Source organism: Danio rerio, chromosome 1, assembly GCF_052040795.2.
Source record: "Danio rerio strain M-AB ecotype USA chromosome 1, GRCz13ab, whole genome shotgun sequence".
NCBI classification, from domain to species: domain Eukaryota; kingdom Metazoa; phylum Chordata; class Actinopteri; order Cypriniformes; family Danionidae; genus Danio; species Danio rerio.
Genome location: NC_141021.1, coordinates 59,415,001 through 59,429,903, shown reverse-complemented (window position 1 = coordinate 59,429,903; position 14,903 = coordinate 59,415,001). Strand labels below are relative to the sequence as shown.

General features: G+C 36.8%; 2 protein-coding genes across 3 annotated transcripts in view; both read left to right on the top strand.

Moving 5' to 3' along the window:
- The first annotated feature begins 3,154 nt into the window (after positions 1-3,154).
- On the top strand, positions 3,155-11,901 carry LOC147837572 (uncharacterized). 2 transcript variants are annotated; one of them, XM_087238336.1, is made up of 5 exons: positions 3,155-3,231; positions 3,564-3,611; positions 5,646-5,738; positions 7,920-8,078; positions 10,751-11,901. In XM_087238336.1, the coding sequence occupies exons 1-5, from the start codon at positions 3,222-3,224 to the stop codon at positions 10,939-10,941; spliced, it is 501 nt and encodes a 166-aa protein (XP_087094462.1). In that variant the 5' UTR covers positions 3,155-3,221; the 3' UTR covers positions 10,942-11,901. The 2 variants fall into 2 exon arrangements, 1 of the variants encoding a protein (XP_087094462.1); XR_015477177.1 differs by lacking the exons at positions 3,155-3,231; positions 3,564-3,611; positions 7,920-8,078; positions 10,751-11,901 and adding an exon at positions 5,812-6,578 and having other exon boundaries at positions 4,334-5,738.
- A 2,989-nt stretch (positions 11,902-14,890) lies between these two features.
- Positions 14,891-14,903, top strand: part of zmp:0000000906 — a 6,059-nt gene continuing 6,046 nt past the window's right edge. The window contains exon 1 of the mRNA XM_087237977.1: positions 14,891-14,903. This exon is cut by the window's right edge and continues 40 nt beyond it. The gene's annotated coding sequence lies outside the window, so the exon portion shown is untranslated.

Below are 14,903 nucleotides of genomic sequence, written 5' to 3'. Positions count from 1 at the left end.
AGGTACTGGACATACTCCTCCTCAGAGATTTTGCTCTATGTTGACATGATAGCATCACACAGTTGCTGCAGATTTGTGAATCTCCTATTCCACCACATCCCAAAGCTGCTCTATTGGATTGAGTTCTGGTGACTGTGCAGGCCATTTGAGTGCAGTGAACTCATTGCCATGTTCAAGAAATGATTCATGCTTTATAGCATGGTGCATATGTAGTACTGAAATTAAGTTTTTACATCCTACAGTTTCAGAAATAAAGGTACGAGGTCTGTCACTGGGGTGGTGTTTCTTCAAAAGGCACACATTTGTACTTTAAGGGTCCATATTGGTATCTCAAAAGTATATATTAGTACCTAAATGTTTTAAGAGGAACGCTGTTGTACTTTTTAGGTACTAATATGTACCCTTGAGATATTAATATGGACCATTTAGATACAAATGTGTACCTTTTGAAAAGGTACCACCCCAGTAACAGCTCACGTATCTTTATTTCTAAGAGTGTAGGGCTGGAGTGTCCACATACGTGGACAGCACATTTTTAGCTCTTAAGTGGCTATTTAAAATACTTTAAATGTTTTATGTTTTGTTACAGACATACAGTGTTTTGCAGCATATGAAATGTCCCAAACATTATGCTTAACTGTCCGAAATGGGCCAAAATAGTCCAATAGTCCAAACAAATAAAAAAATAAACCTAAAACCTTTAATGTTAAAATTTACATAAAAAAAAATAAAAATAAAAATAATTTTAAAAATCGGGAAAAAGTGTAAATTGGGATCATGGGTTCACATATATGGTGTCACCGACTCGGTCCCGGTCATTCCCCTCGCTGGCCAGCAGAGGCCACCATCTCCGGACTTTTAGCATTACATCATCCATCTACACTGATTGCGCATACACCTGATCTGAATCTTGTTAACGACCCACGTACCTCATATAAGCCGCACTCAAACACTCAGTCAGTGCGAAGTCTTGTTCAGCCCCGGCCAGCATTACTGAGCGTTATTCCCAGCCTGATCTCTTGTGTACGACTCCAGCCTGTCTCTTACTTTGCTTCGCCTTCTGCCTGCCCACGACCCACGCCTGATATACGGACTCTGATACTCGCTGCCTGCCCTCGACCCACGCCTGATATACTGACTCTGATACTCGCTGCCTGCCCTCGACCCAAGCCTGATACACGGACTCTGATTCTTGCTCATTACCCTCCACTCATGCCTGGTAACTTACTCTGTGTCTGTTCATCATCAGTCTTGATACCCTTACTACTACTGTGTGTGTGTGTGTGTGTGTTGTGTGTACAGGTGCATATTGTGTGTTTGAGTGAAGTTGTGATTAATAAATACTGCATAATGGATCCCTCCGTGTCAGTCTCCTCGTTACATATGGACATCATGTTTCTCTAAAAGTACATCATATCAAAAGATGATACTTAGATTTTTATTCTAATTAGGTTACAATAAGCCCAAATAGCAAAAAAAATAAACACTTTAAGCCTTAAGAGGTGAAAGAAGAAAGAAATAAAACACTGCAGACAAGCGCTCTCATTACTTAGTAATAGTAATATATATATATTAGTAATACTATATATATATATATATCACAGATGATTCAAAACACAATACATTACATCATGAATAACCAAATGGTTAAATGAAATGATCACACAATTATCATTAACCTGACATCTTGACTCATTTATTAAATGAAATATCATCACATTATTCAATTAATGAATCACTTAGGCCCAATTCTGTTTCTGTACCCGTACCCCTTCATCCTTAAAACTAAGTGTAGAGGGGAAAGTCTTCAAAATGTACCCCTAAGAATTGGAACAGCACTACCGTATGTAGATTAGCTTTAAATCTGAAGCTTTTTCGTATGATCATTAATAACTGTTAAATGATCATTTTCTAGATCTTTCTATTGTGACGTAACAAAAAATGTGACGATACAATACAGGTACAACCCTCCCTACTCTACAAGAACTGTACTTATCCAAAGTGAGCAGAAGGGCTGCCAAAATCCCTCTGGACCCCTCCACTGCCTTTTCGAACTGTTACCTTCTGGTCGACGCTACAGAGCACTGCGCACCAGAACAGCCCGACACAGAAACAGTTTCTTCCCTCAGGCAATCCATCACATGAACACTTGAGGATAGTAATTGTGGAACCAACATGACTACTTGCTATACACTTTTTATACACATTATAAACTTATTTAACAACACACTTTATACACATATAACACATATAACGTTGTATATAGAAATCTAGCTCCCCATACACTTGTCTATTTGTATATTTGCAGTATGTGTGGACAAAGTCACCACTGGGCGGAGGGAAATTAGGATGATTCTATGGGCCCATGCCATTTAGGGGCCCGCAGAAATTCTGTTAGGGGCCCACCAGAACTACTATTCTCTTCTTTTTTTTTTTTTTTTATTTATTTTTTTTTTTATTGAATGCTCGAAAAAACAATAACAACAAATGTCATGAATCAAACAGCAACAATCCAGGGGTTTTTAGTCACTTAGTCCAAGATAAGTGCCAAGTTCTTAATCAAAGTCCTCGTTCGAATTGCTTTTAAGTTGGTTGATCCTTCAATACACTCAAAATACATTTTCATTTCAATTTTAAATTTAGGGAAAAAAGGTTTACACTTACAAAACTTGCTCTTGTGAATATGAAATTTGGCCAACAAAAAAAACAAGGTTCATGAAATAGGTATTATTTTCCTTTTCACAATCATGGAAACCAAAGATAACATTCTTATATGTAAATTCAAAATCTGCCTTCACATAAACTTTTATAAAATCAAGAACATCACACCAAAATGTCATTGAATGAGGGCAAGTCCAAAATAAATGTACAGACGTCTCAGGATTCACTAAGCAAAATGAACAGTTGGTGTTAATATCATTCTTAAGTCTTTTAAGATTACACTTGTAACCACCATGCTCTTCACTTTTTGCAACACCCACAAAATGTTGTCATAGGGCCTGTACCAGCCAGCAGCGCCCCTGTGTGTGAACATACCCGGCAATAAAGCTCTTTCTGATTCTGATCTTTGTTTTCACCCCCCCTCCAACAAACACACACACACACACACCCCATTCCATCCTATTTACTGTTTGATATACTTGCAGATGCTTTCAGTTGTCTTATTCACTTCACAAACTCATACAAACACTGAGAGTCTCTGAGTGACTGCAGAAGACACAATGGCATCAGGTCAGTATCACTTCATTTAATATGACAGTTAAACGCTACAGATTGAAATTATTTAATTAAATTATATCCTAGTCCTGATGAATGGCAGCATCGAAACACATGCAATAATTCAACATTTTTAATTATAATAACATCTAAACAGAGGCTAGATGTTTTATTTCCACAATCTACTTTTACTTTGGTCACCATTGCAGTGATCTGTGTTTGTTTTATTTGAGCTTTTGACTTCACGACATTAGTTTTCCTCTTGTGGTGTAATTATAAAGCCTGTTTGTTATTGGCCATAAAAATCAGATTGCATTATTTTCTGGATGAGATATTGTGTATTTCAGAAACTGCAAAAGACCTGGACGATGTCTCTAAATCCAGCTCTTGTTCAGGTGAGAGAGATCCTCAAACAAATGTGCTTTTGCTAGACATATGACTAGAAAGAACTGAGAGAATTCAGACAAATATGAGAGAACACACACTCACTCTCTCTTGGGGTGTTTCATCGAGATCTACCTGAGTGAGAAACTTCCAAGAAACTTCAAAACCTTAAACATCCATGGAATGCATTACTAGATATTATGTTTCACACCCACATCTAATATGCAAATTAATCAACTTTTCACCGCTTAATACGTAGCCTGCTACTCTTCAGTATTTTTCAAAGGGCAAAAAACAAGAACTGTAAGCATAAGTAGCCCAGGGCACATATTTCCAATGAGCTGAGGTTGCAAATTCGAAGAGACAAATGTTTGGCTGTTTTCAGAGTGAAAGATCAAGCATACTGTCGAAAGAGTTCAGAGACCCAAATGACACTTTGGTTATGTAGATAATAGGGGCAGTTTCCCCCACAGCAGTTTGTGCAAATTACCAGTGTTAGGGGGAACAGATTACAAGTAACTTGAATTAACATAATAATATTACAATTCCAAGGAACGAGTAAATTAATGCTTTACTTAAACAATTACAGTATAAGTGTGTCAAGGAGGTATAGAATAAGGATAATTGGAAAAGTCAAACACAGAAAGGCAAATTACCAGTGCAAAAAGCACAAATACATTTAAACTACACCACATACTATAGTATTATACTCCAAAGAGAAGCAATGAGACATGGAAAACTTTAGTTCTTTATTAACAATGCAATTATCTAAAGGCCATAAATAGTGTGAAACTTCCACTGAACTTCCAAGATTAAGCAAACTTCAACAGCAAGAAATAGCTACACGCTATTTTAATATTAGTTTGAAAGTACAACTTCACTTGGTATTAGTTCTGGTAAATCTGTAATGCTGTGTTCACACCAGATGCGAACAAGTATGTTAAGTCAATGCAAAAGAACGAAGTGACATCTTGCGAGAGCCGGGGGTTGCGGGGGGGTGGGGGTGGGGGGGGGTTCATCGAGATCTAACTGAGATCAAACTCCCCTCTCGCCCTTTATAAGGGAGGGAGCCCAGAGCTTGAAGATGTCATAAGCTTAGAGCTCACTCTCTGGACAGCATGTCAAACAAGCTTTACAATCAGTCATCAGCTCAGTGTGAAACTTCCAAGAAACTTCCATGCCTTAAACATCCATGCAATGCATTACTAGATGTTGTTTCACACCCACATCTAATATGCAAATTAATCAACTTTTCACTGCTTAATACGTAGCCTGCTACTCTTCAGTACTTTTCAAAGGGCAAAAACGAAGAACTGTAAGCATAAGTAGCCCAGGGCACATATTTCTAATGAGCTGAGGCTGCAAATTCAAAGAGACAAATGTTTGGCTGTTTTCAGAGTGAAAGATCAAGCATACTGTCGAAAGAGTTCAGAGACCCAAATGACACTTTGGGTATTTAGATAATAGGGGCAGTTTCCCCCACAGCAGTTTGTGCAAATTACCAGTGTTAGGGGGAACACATTACAAGTAACTTGAATTAACATAATAATATTACTATCACAAGTAATGCTTTACTTAAACAATCACAGTATAAGTGTGCAAGGAGGTATAGCATAAGGATAATTGGAAAAGTCAAACACAGAAAGAAAAATTACCAGTGCAAGAAGCACAAACACATTTAAGCTACACCACATACTATAGAAACTCATATAATCACTGAGAGCCTCTGAGTGACTGCAGGAGACACAATGGCATCAGTTCAGTATCACTTCATTTAATATGACAATTACAAACTACAGATTAATACTAAATAATTCAATTCTATACTAGTCCTGATGAATGGCAGCATCAAAACACATGCAATAATTCAACATTTTTATTTCAAATAACATCTAAACAGAGGCTAGATGTTTTATTTCCAAAATCTGCTTTTACTTTGTTCACCATTACAGTGATCTGTGTTTGTTTTATTTGAGCTTTTGACTTCACAACATTAGTTTTCCTCTTGTGGTGTGATTATAAAGCCTGTTTGTTATTGGCCATAGAAATCAGATTGCATTATTTTCTGGATATGAACTTGTGTATTTCAGAATCTGCAGAAGACCTGGACGACGTCTCTGATTCCAGCTCTTGTTCAGGTGAGAGAAATCCTCAAACAAATGTGCTTTTGCTAGACTTTTGATTCGACTAGAAAGAACTGAGAAAATTCAGACAAATATGAGAGAACACACACTCACTCTCTCTTGGGGTGTTTCATCGAGATCTACCTGAGTGAGAAACTTCCACGAAACATCCATGGAATGCATTATTAGATATTATGTTTCACACCCACATCTAAAATGCAAATTAATCAACTTTTCACCGTTTAATACGTAGCCTGCTACTCTTCAGTACTTTTCAAAGGGCAAAAAACAAGAACTGTAAGCATAAGTAGCCCAGGGCACATATTTCTAATGAGCTGAGGCTGCAAATTCAAAGAGACAAATGTTTGGTTGTTTTCAGAGTGAAAGATCAAGCATACTGTCGAAAGAGTTCAGAGACCCAAATGGCACTTTGGTTATGTAGATAAAAGAGGCAGTTTCCCCCACAGCAGTTTGTGCAAATCACCTCTCTGGACAGAATTTTAAAACATAGAGCAATCGCTCACTTTTTAAAAGTCTAATTATCTTGTTTAGTCCTGCCCCTTTTCGCAGTGCCATACAGCATAATTTCGCACACACAAACTCTTGTGTGACCACAGCTTAAAAACTTTCTCGAAACGTCCATGCCTTAAGCTGTGCAGTTTACCTCCAACACTAATCAAACACACCTGAACCAGCTAATCAAGCTCCTACTAGATATACTAGAAATCTCCTGGCATGTGTGTTGAAGCATGTTGGAGCTAAACTCAGCATGAGACCGGCCCTCCAGGACCGGCCCTGAGTCTCACTCCTGACCTAAGGTTAGTGATGATCACAAATAGGGGCTTATTTTAAAGTAAAAATAAATAAATAAAACAGGCCTGTAAAGGAACCACGTTGTCAGTCAAGATCTCCTGCACTTTGTAGAACAAATAAAATTGCTGAAACATTTGTTTGGACATAAACAGCTAATGAAGTTTCAAGGTGTTGTGATGAGCGACAATACAATCTGAAAAGACTTAAAGGTCCTGCGAAATTAAAATAGCAATTATTTGAATAATTTAATCATTTAAGCACAAGAAATTCATTTTTTTTCAAATATAGAGCTCTCTGGAGAACGTGAAAGCGCATCAAGACAACAACAAGGTTTGCCTGAGCTTGGGTCGACCATGGTTATTATATGTATATATTATTACGGTGTAATGTCACGTCTGTCTTTAAAAATGGCAGTTCCTTTGTTTTCATTCTCCTGCTTCTGCTAGTGATGTATCTCTGTAAACCAACAGAGTTCAGCTGCACATCTAGCTCCGTCTTTTGGAACCCTTTGGTTTGCTTTTAGGTACCCTTTGACAGTGGAAACGGCCATAAAAGCGTATCGAATCGTAACATACCGTACCACTGAAAAATGGTTCATAAATAATTAATTTTTCTTTTTGTGGACATTTTATTTCAGTGTTTCTCCTTTTTGTTTTAGGGAAATTGGCTTTAATGAAAAAAAAAAATGTGAATATTGAATTTATTTAACCAGTGTCAATCAACAATTACTTCAAGAGTTCACACTTAGCTGATGATTTACAAAGCTTATTTGGCATGCTGTCCCGGGAGAGAGCCCCGAGCTCAAGGGCTCCTCGAGCCCGGGGCTTCCTCCCGTTGGCAGAGCAAGAGGGGAGCCCGAGCTCGGTGGATCTCAGAACTCCCCTGCCGCTGTAGCTAAGGGAACGTAAGGGATTAGACAAGCTTGATTGTTATGTATGTTGAATGTCTTTGGATGGTGGGAGGAAACCGGAGAACCCGGGGAAAACCCACGCGGACACGGGGAGGACATACAAACTCCCCACAGAAACACCCACCAGTCTTATGGAACTAGGGCCGGCAGTATTCTTGCTGTGTGGCTCGCAGTGATAACCACTGGACCGCCGTGCCGCCCAATCACAGGTAAAGGAGGAGAATAGGGGAGGAGGGGGGTTTCTTCCAAACGAAGATAAAGTGAACTGAAAAGTGGTTATTTAGAGTAGCTTAGGGCTCATATGATTGGAAGATTAGTGATTAGCAAATGCGAGACTGGCCATGATAAATCATAAGCACGTGATCCTCTCGAAATTAGTTTATGAATAAACTTCAATGTTTTCAACAATGTTTTGCAAACATTTTATGTGAATATTCAGTCTAATTTGTTGCATTATCCTTAATTTAAACCAGAACAGGGAGACGGTGAGAAATCTGAAGCGGTGTCTGATGAGTCTCCGACCAAAAAAGGAGTCAAAGGGGTACCAAGATCTGATCAATCAAGTGATCCTGCACAGGTCCCTGCTAAAGAGAAAGCACGCCGTCGAAAGGATGCAAAAAAGAGACGTCCAGGTATATATTGCCAATAAAAAATCCACTTTCCACTTTACTTTTTGGGCTATAGGGGAATTGCACTTATGCACACATGACGACACACGACATCAACCGTGCATACCGGTTGCAAAAAAAGACTAGTTGCAATAGTAAACATGTTGTGTTGTGTGGTCGGATGCCAAAATCAATAGTCCAAAACAAAAAAAAAACTTAAATTTTCCTGTACACCACACTGCTTTTAATGCCAACCGCAGACATCTTTGGCTGACAGGCATCAGAAGAGCTGAATATTGTGATGACCTAATTAAAAATGCTGGACTCTCATGTTATATCAGGAAAGTTGACGCTATGCTGAATCACACACTTTATACTCATTGTTTACTGCAGCAATGATTTCAGCACAGATAGTTAAACGTTTTGAATTAAACTGCGGACACTGAATGCTCAGAATGAAATGTAAACATGTGCGTTCACATACCCTGCCGTACAGCTGCAGTTCACTGTCAGAATGCAGTTGTTCTGCTTGTTGATGATTGTTCAGGCCTTGTACAGTTCGTCTTCTCACCTTTTCGACTAGGTTTTTAGCTCTACATAGTTTTGAATCTGGTCATCATGGATCAATTTTTCCTGCACATGACCACACAGAACAACATTGTTGTCATCTAAAGACTTGTAGGCCTTTCACTTCTCTCTTATAAAAACACTTGGAGTTTCAATGAGAAATTTAGCTGCATATTTGGGGCTGGATGCTTGGCCATTTCGTCTTATCCAATATCCATTAGGAGGGTGCTACCGCTAATGAACCAGAATCAGATGAATGCCGCTCAATGTAACGTTAATTTTGCAGAATAACTGTGCTTATCACTGGGTGAAGAGCTGTTATGATACGCTGAAAGCATTATGTAAATAATATGTATATTATTTCGGGTTGAGTGCGCATACTCAAGAGCGGTGTTGTCGCGCGCCTACTGAAGGGCAGGACGGAGGGTGTGTCGCGTCGCGGGGGCACTTTTGATCATTTTAGAGTGAAACTTTCTATCCAAGACTAAAAAGGGCATGTGCACTGCATAGGTTGAGCCCTGTGTGTGCACGTGCCTGCAAGTTGGGGAACACAACTAATAACAGTCATGGGGACTGCAGAAACACAGCACACTGTTCAGATTGATGCAGACATGAGACCTCTATCTCACTCATGGTTTGTCCTCTCAAGTGGGGGACAGACAATGCACAACGTTACCCACTGCTGTCAACCTGGGCCAAGTCATATCTCTCTTGTCCCAGAAACCTCAGTTCCAAATGAGAGGGTTTTTTCTGTTGCAGGGGACATTGTAAATACCCAGAGATACCAGCTTTTACCAGATTATATTTATATGATAATTTTCCTTTAAACCCATCTCTATCTAAGTGAGTGAGTGATTAAATGTTGAATGTGATGAGTTTTCAACAATACTAAATTGAAACTTAATTTTTTTACATGGTTTAATTTTTTTTTTTGTTATTAAAATTGAAGTTCCTGTTTCAAAGCTTACAGATAGATGGCTAATTTGTATGTCATTGACACTTTTGGCACTTTTTTGGAGTATTTTCATAAGTTTTGTTTTTTTCCTGTAAATGATTCAATAAATACCGTACCGTGAGATTCATACCGAGGTATTACCGTACCGTGAAATTCTGATACCGTTACATCCCTAATATATATATATATATATATATATATATATATATATATATATATATATATATATATATATATATATATATATATATATATTCAACATATATATTCTATATATATATATATATATATATATATATATATATATATATATATATATATATATATATATATATATATATATATATAATATATATATATATATATATATATATATATATATATATATATATATATATATATATATATATATATATATATATGTATATATATATATATATATATAATGTAATCATTATAACTTATCTCTAATACAACAATGAACTCTGAACCGCATCGGATGTCATTCCCTCGATGTAAATGCTAGTGCTCCCGTTTTTTTTCTCCAACACCGCTGCGCGCATTCTGAATGTTTACACACCGGTACTTCGTCTCAAGGTGAATTGGTTAAGCTAAATTGGCCATAGTGTATGTCTGTGAATGAGAGTGTAAGGGTGTTTCCCAGTGATAGGTTGCAGCTGGAAGGGTATCCTCTGTGTAAAACATATGCTGCATAAGTTGGCAGTTCATTCCGCTGTGGCAACGGCAGATTAATAAGGGGACTAAGCCGAAAAGAAAATGTATGAATATTAATTTTGGCGTACTATACTTTTAAACAGTGATCTTCAGGTCTATTGACAGATCAGTTCCAGTTTTGTCTTTGGTACTGACTGATCTAATGTAACAAATATATTACTGTAAAGCAGTGTTTCTCAACCACGTTCCTGGAGGACCACCAGCTCTGCACATTCTCCATGTCTCCTCAACTAAACCCACCTGATCCAGATTATCAGCTCATTAGCAGACAGAAAGGCCTGTACATGCAGTGTTGGTGGTCCTCCAGGAACGTGGTTGAGAAACACATGCTGTGAAGCATCCTATTTAAAGTTTCAACATAAACGAGAGATCTGTGAACTCAATTATGCTGAGCGCTATATATAAACTCACTGCTGTTGTGTTTACGTCTTGCTTTTAGCACCCAAATATAAAGTAGAGGAGATGCGCACTAAGGAGAACGGAAAACTGTGGGAGATGCCGATGAGGGGGCTGTTGCCCGTAATCTCCAAAGTAGCAGATATAGGTGCAGCAAAACAACACAGAAACAAGAACAATGAAAAAGAGAAAGAAAAGGAGAAAGAAAAAGAGAAAGAAAAAGAGAAAAAATGAAAAAAATGTACTACTGTAAACATTTACTGCAGTGAATTTCGAACAACTGGGAAATAGGACATACTATTTTTATGTATGAGATGGTTTAGTTTTATCACATACAGTTAAAGTCTGAATTGTAAGCCGCCCTGTTTATTTTTTCCCTATTTCAGATTTCTTTTTTTCAGCAGATTTCTTCTACACATTTCTAATCATAATAGTTTTAACAACTCATCTCTAATAACTGATTTATTTTCTCTTTGCCATGATGACAGTAAATAATATTAGACTAGATATTCTTCAAGACACTTCTATACAGCTTAAAGTGACATTTAAAGGCTTAGCCAGGTTAATTAGGTTAACTAGACAAGTTATTGTATAAATATGGCTTGTTCTGTAGACTATCGAACAAATATATAGCTTAAAAGGGCTAATGATTTGACCTTAAAATGTTTTTTTTAAAAATTAAAAACTTCTTTTATTCTTGCCGAAATAAAACAAATAAAATTTTCTCCTGAAGAAAAAATATTATCAGACATACTGGGAACATTTACTTGTTCTGTTAAACATCATTTGAGAAATATTAAAAAGAGAGAGAGAAAAAAAATTAAAGTGGGGCAAATAATTCTGACTTCAATTGTACATCATGTTGACTTACACGTATATGAATGCTCTGTGTGTACGAAACACAAAAAGCTTTTAGTTTTGATAATATTGTGGTGGTTTCCTGAATAGACACTAGTTTGTATCCGCTTTAAACACAGTATATATGTGTGTTGTATGTGTTTTTTTAATTCAGCAGTCTCATAACAGATCAAAGCATATGGCTGTTTTTAATTTGTCACATTCAGCACTGGTTATGTTGTATTCATTTCTGCTTTATGTACAGTAACATGAGGTGGTAGTTCTGATTTTTCTCTGTCTCCACAACAATGTTGATCCATATTATTTGTTTCAATTAAAAATGTATATTAAACAGCAGCAAGTGTGTTGTCATTTTACTGAAGAAATGATCTACACTGAAACAAAAAGAGTTTTGCAAAATTGTTTCAAACAATTAAAATGGACTGAATTGAAACAAGCAAACTAGACAAATTAAGTTGAGCATTATTCCATATAAATTCAGCCCATATAAAATGTTTTCAACCGTGTACCTTAGGAACTTTTAGTCAATCCAATGAATCATTTTATCCAGTGTATATTTATTAAGAACCATGACAATATACAATCACTGGCCACTTTATTAGGTATGTCTTACTAGTACAAGGGTTTGCCTTCAGAACTGCTTTAATCCTTCATGGCATAGAGTCAACAAGGTACTGAACATACTCCTCCTCAGAGATTTTGCTCTATGTTGACATGATAGCATCACACAGTTGCTGCAGATTTGTGAATCTCCTATTCCACCACATCCCAAAGCTGCTCTATTGGATTGAGTTCTGGTGACTGTGCAGGCCATTTGAGTGCAGTGAACTCATTGCCATGTTCAAGAAATGATTCATGTTTTATGGCATGGCGCATATGTAGTTTTAACCTCCTACAATTTCAGAAATAAAGGTACGCCATCTGTTACTGGGGTGGTGTTTCTATAAAAGGTACACATTTGTACTTAAAGGGTCCATATTGGTACCTCAAAAGTATATATTAGCACTTAGCAGACACTGTAAACACCTCATTCCCAGCCACTAGACTTTTCTGACAGGGGATTGGAGTGTCATCGAGTGTCAGAATGTTGTGGGACTGTTGTACAGGAGTTATGATTATTAATTATAGATCACCAAATAAAGCGGCTTTTATTTTAGCATTTTTTTAAAGCATGATGGTAAAACACAAACGTGGTTATGAATTTGTTGAAACGTGCTTGTTTGTTGTAAATATTCATAATAATATTCAAAATATCATATTTTGTGTTCATCAAAAGAAAGAATCTTCTTTCGATTTTTTTTTTTTTTTTTCAGAAGTCAGAAGACAGAAAAAATAGGCTTTTGTTTAACACAAGACTGGAAATTCTGGCATAATTTACTTTCCCTTCTTTTGTTTCAAACCTGTTTGTCATTTGCATGTAACCCTCGACGTCTCTGTTTTACCTAGAAGTCGAGGCTTACAGTTGTTCAGCATTCTTAATGTTTGAAGCAGATGTCTCTTTAAAAACTTCTAATTAAATTCCTGAAGGTAAACAGGCCAGTCCAAAAATGCTCGAGGGAAATTCTTCTCACACACACACACACACACACACACACACACACACACACACACACACACACACACACACACACACACACACACACACACACACACACACACACAAAAGAGGAGGAGACCAAGAGACTGTTTTAACTTTGTCTTTCTTCTGACTGAACTCAAACACCTTTGTCTTATTGTTTTTGTAATATAATCCTCTGACATGTACACTCATGATTTACCTGAATGAGCTAAATAAATATGGGGTTCAAGACAAATTGATTGACAATATGTGAAGACAGTAAATGCTGTTTCTATACTAAAGAAATGGTGAGGTATTTAAACCTAAATTGGGTCAAATACGGACCAACCCAAACATTGGGATGAATTTGGATCCTATTCATTTCATAAAAAAAGTTATAAAACCAGTAGTTGGTTAAGTCTGTATTGCACCCAAATAGGCTAGCATTGTTTAGAGCAGTGTTTCTCAACTGGTGGGTCGCGACCCAAAAGTGGGCCGTGGGAACATTTTCAGTGGGTCGCAGAGTGTGTGATCAAAAGTTTAACATTTAACTTATTTCGCTTATATCAGACTTTTATTTTGAAATGTGCGTGCGACAACTGTACAGTTTGACATGTGAAATTTCAGCACAAGTTCAACCCCGAAGATGTAAAGTGTGGATTTTTACAAATATTGATGACAAAAAAAGGCTGAAAACCTCAGTGTGTCATATGTAGTGAGGTGCTCTCCTATGAAACCTAATTTAAAAGATATTTAGAAACCAGAAATCTCAGTTGCAAGGACAAACCTGTGGACTATTTTCAAAGACGACTCCAACAGCTGATGGCATGACAAAAGTGCCGAACATCTTCATGTTCAAAACAAGTACAGGCACTCCGCACATCTTACTGTGCTAGCAAATAACTGGTGATTAGTATAAAAATGGTTATGATTATTTTAATCATTTTACTTTAATTTTCTTCTGTTCAACAGGATTATTGTTAATGTTTTATAAACTGCTCTGTTTATTTAATGGAAACTTAACTTTTCCTTTACCTGATCACTCTTTACAGTGTTTGACATTTTTACTCTGTAAAATTTCTATAATTTGACACATTTTGTTAAATGGCAGCAGTAAATATTGTTTATTTGTAAGTCTTAGTGATTTTCTCATGATTTGTCTGTCACTACTTGTGTATGTTAACAAATAAATACAATTAAATTAAAAATCCTAAAACTATATTATAGTTCCTAAAAATTTGGGTGGCGGCTTGATGACCATGTGAAAATGTGTGTCCCATGGCAAAACCAGTTGACCACTGTAGAGTGCAGGGTATTTTTACTTGTTTTGTTTTTGTTTTTTTCACATTCGGCTGCTATATTTGGCTTGTCTATTCCTGTCATTGCACTGTTTTATCAAAAAGTGTTTTTAGCATGTGATGTTTTATATTGAGTTGATGTTTGTTTTTAAATCATACACAAAAAAAGTTGGGTGTTCGTAACCCAAAATTTGATCATATATAACCAATGTTCAGTTAATTTTTTCAATTCAATTGAAATTATTCCCATGTTTAGCCCAACGTTAGGTTACAATAAGCCATTACTTTTAAGAGTGTAATAATGTTCTTAAAACACTTTAAATCCTATTTGTTAAAACTAATAAATCTACTCGTCATGCAGATTTGGAATGCAGCATTTTTCTTCAGAGAGTGTGTTGTGGGTGTTTCCCCATGTTAAAGGCGGGATGCAGTGAAGACTATATAAGTTCCTCACTTTCAGTTTATATTCAGATGAACCGTGG

Bases quoted from the DNA above. Each gene is read 5' to 3' on its own strand.
- LOC147837572 (XM_087238336.1), top strand. The intron at 3,612-5,645 runs GTGAGAGAGATC...TATTGGCCATAG, and splicing joins TAAATCCAGCTCTTGTTCAG to AAATCAGATTGCATTATTTT. The intron at 8,079-10,750 runs GTATATATTGCC...TCTTGCTTTTAG, and splicing joins TGCAAAAAAGAGACGTCCAG to CACCCAAATATAAAGTAGAG.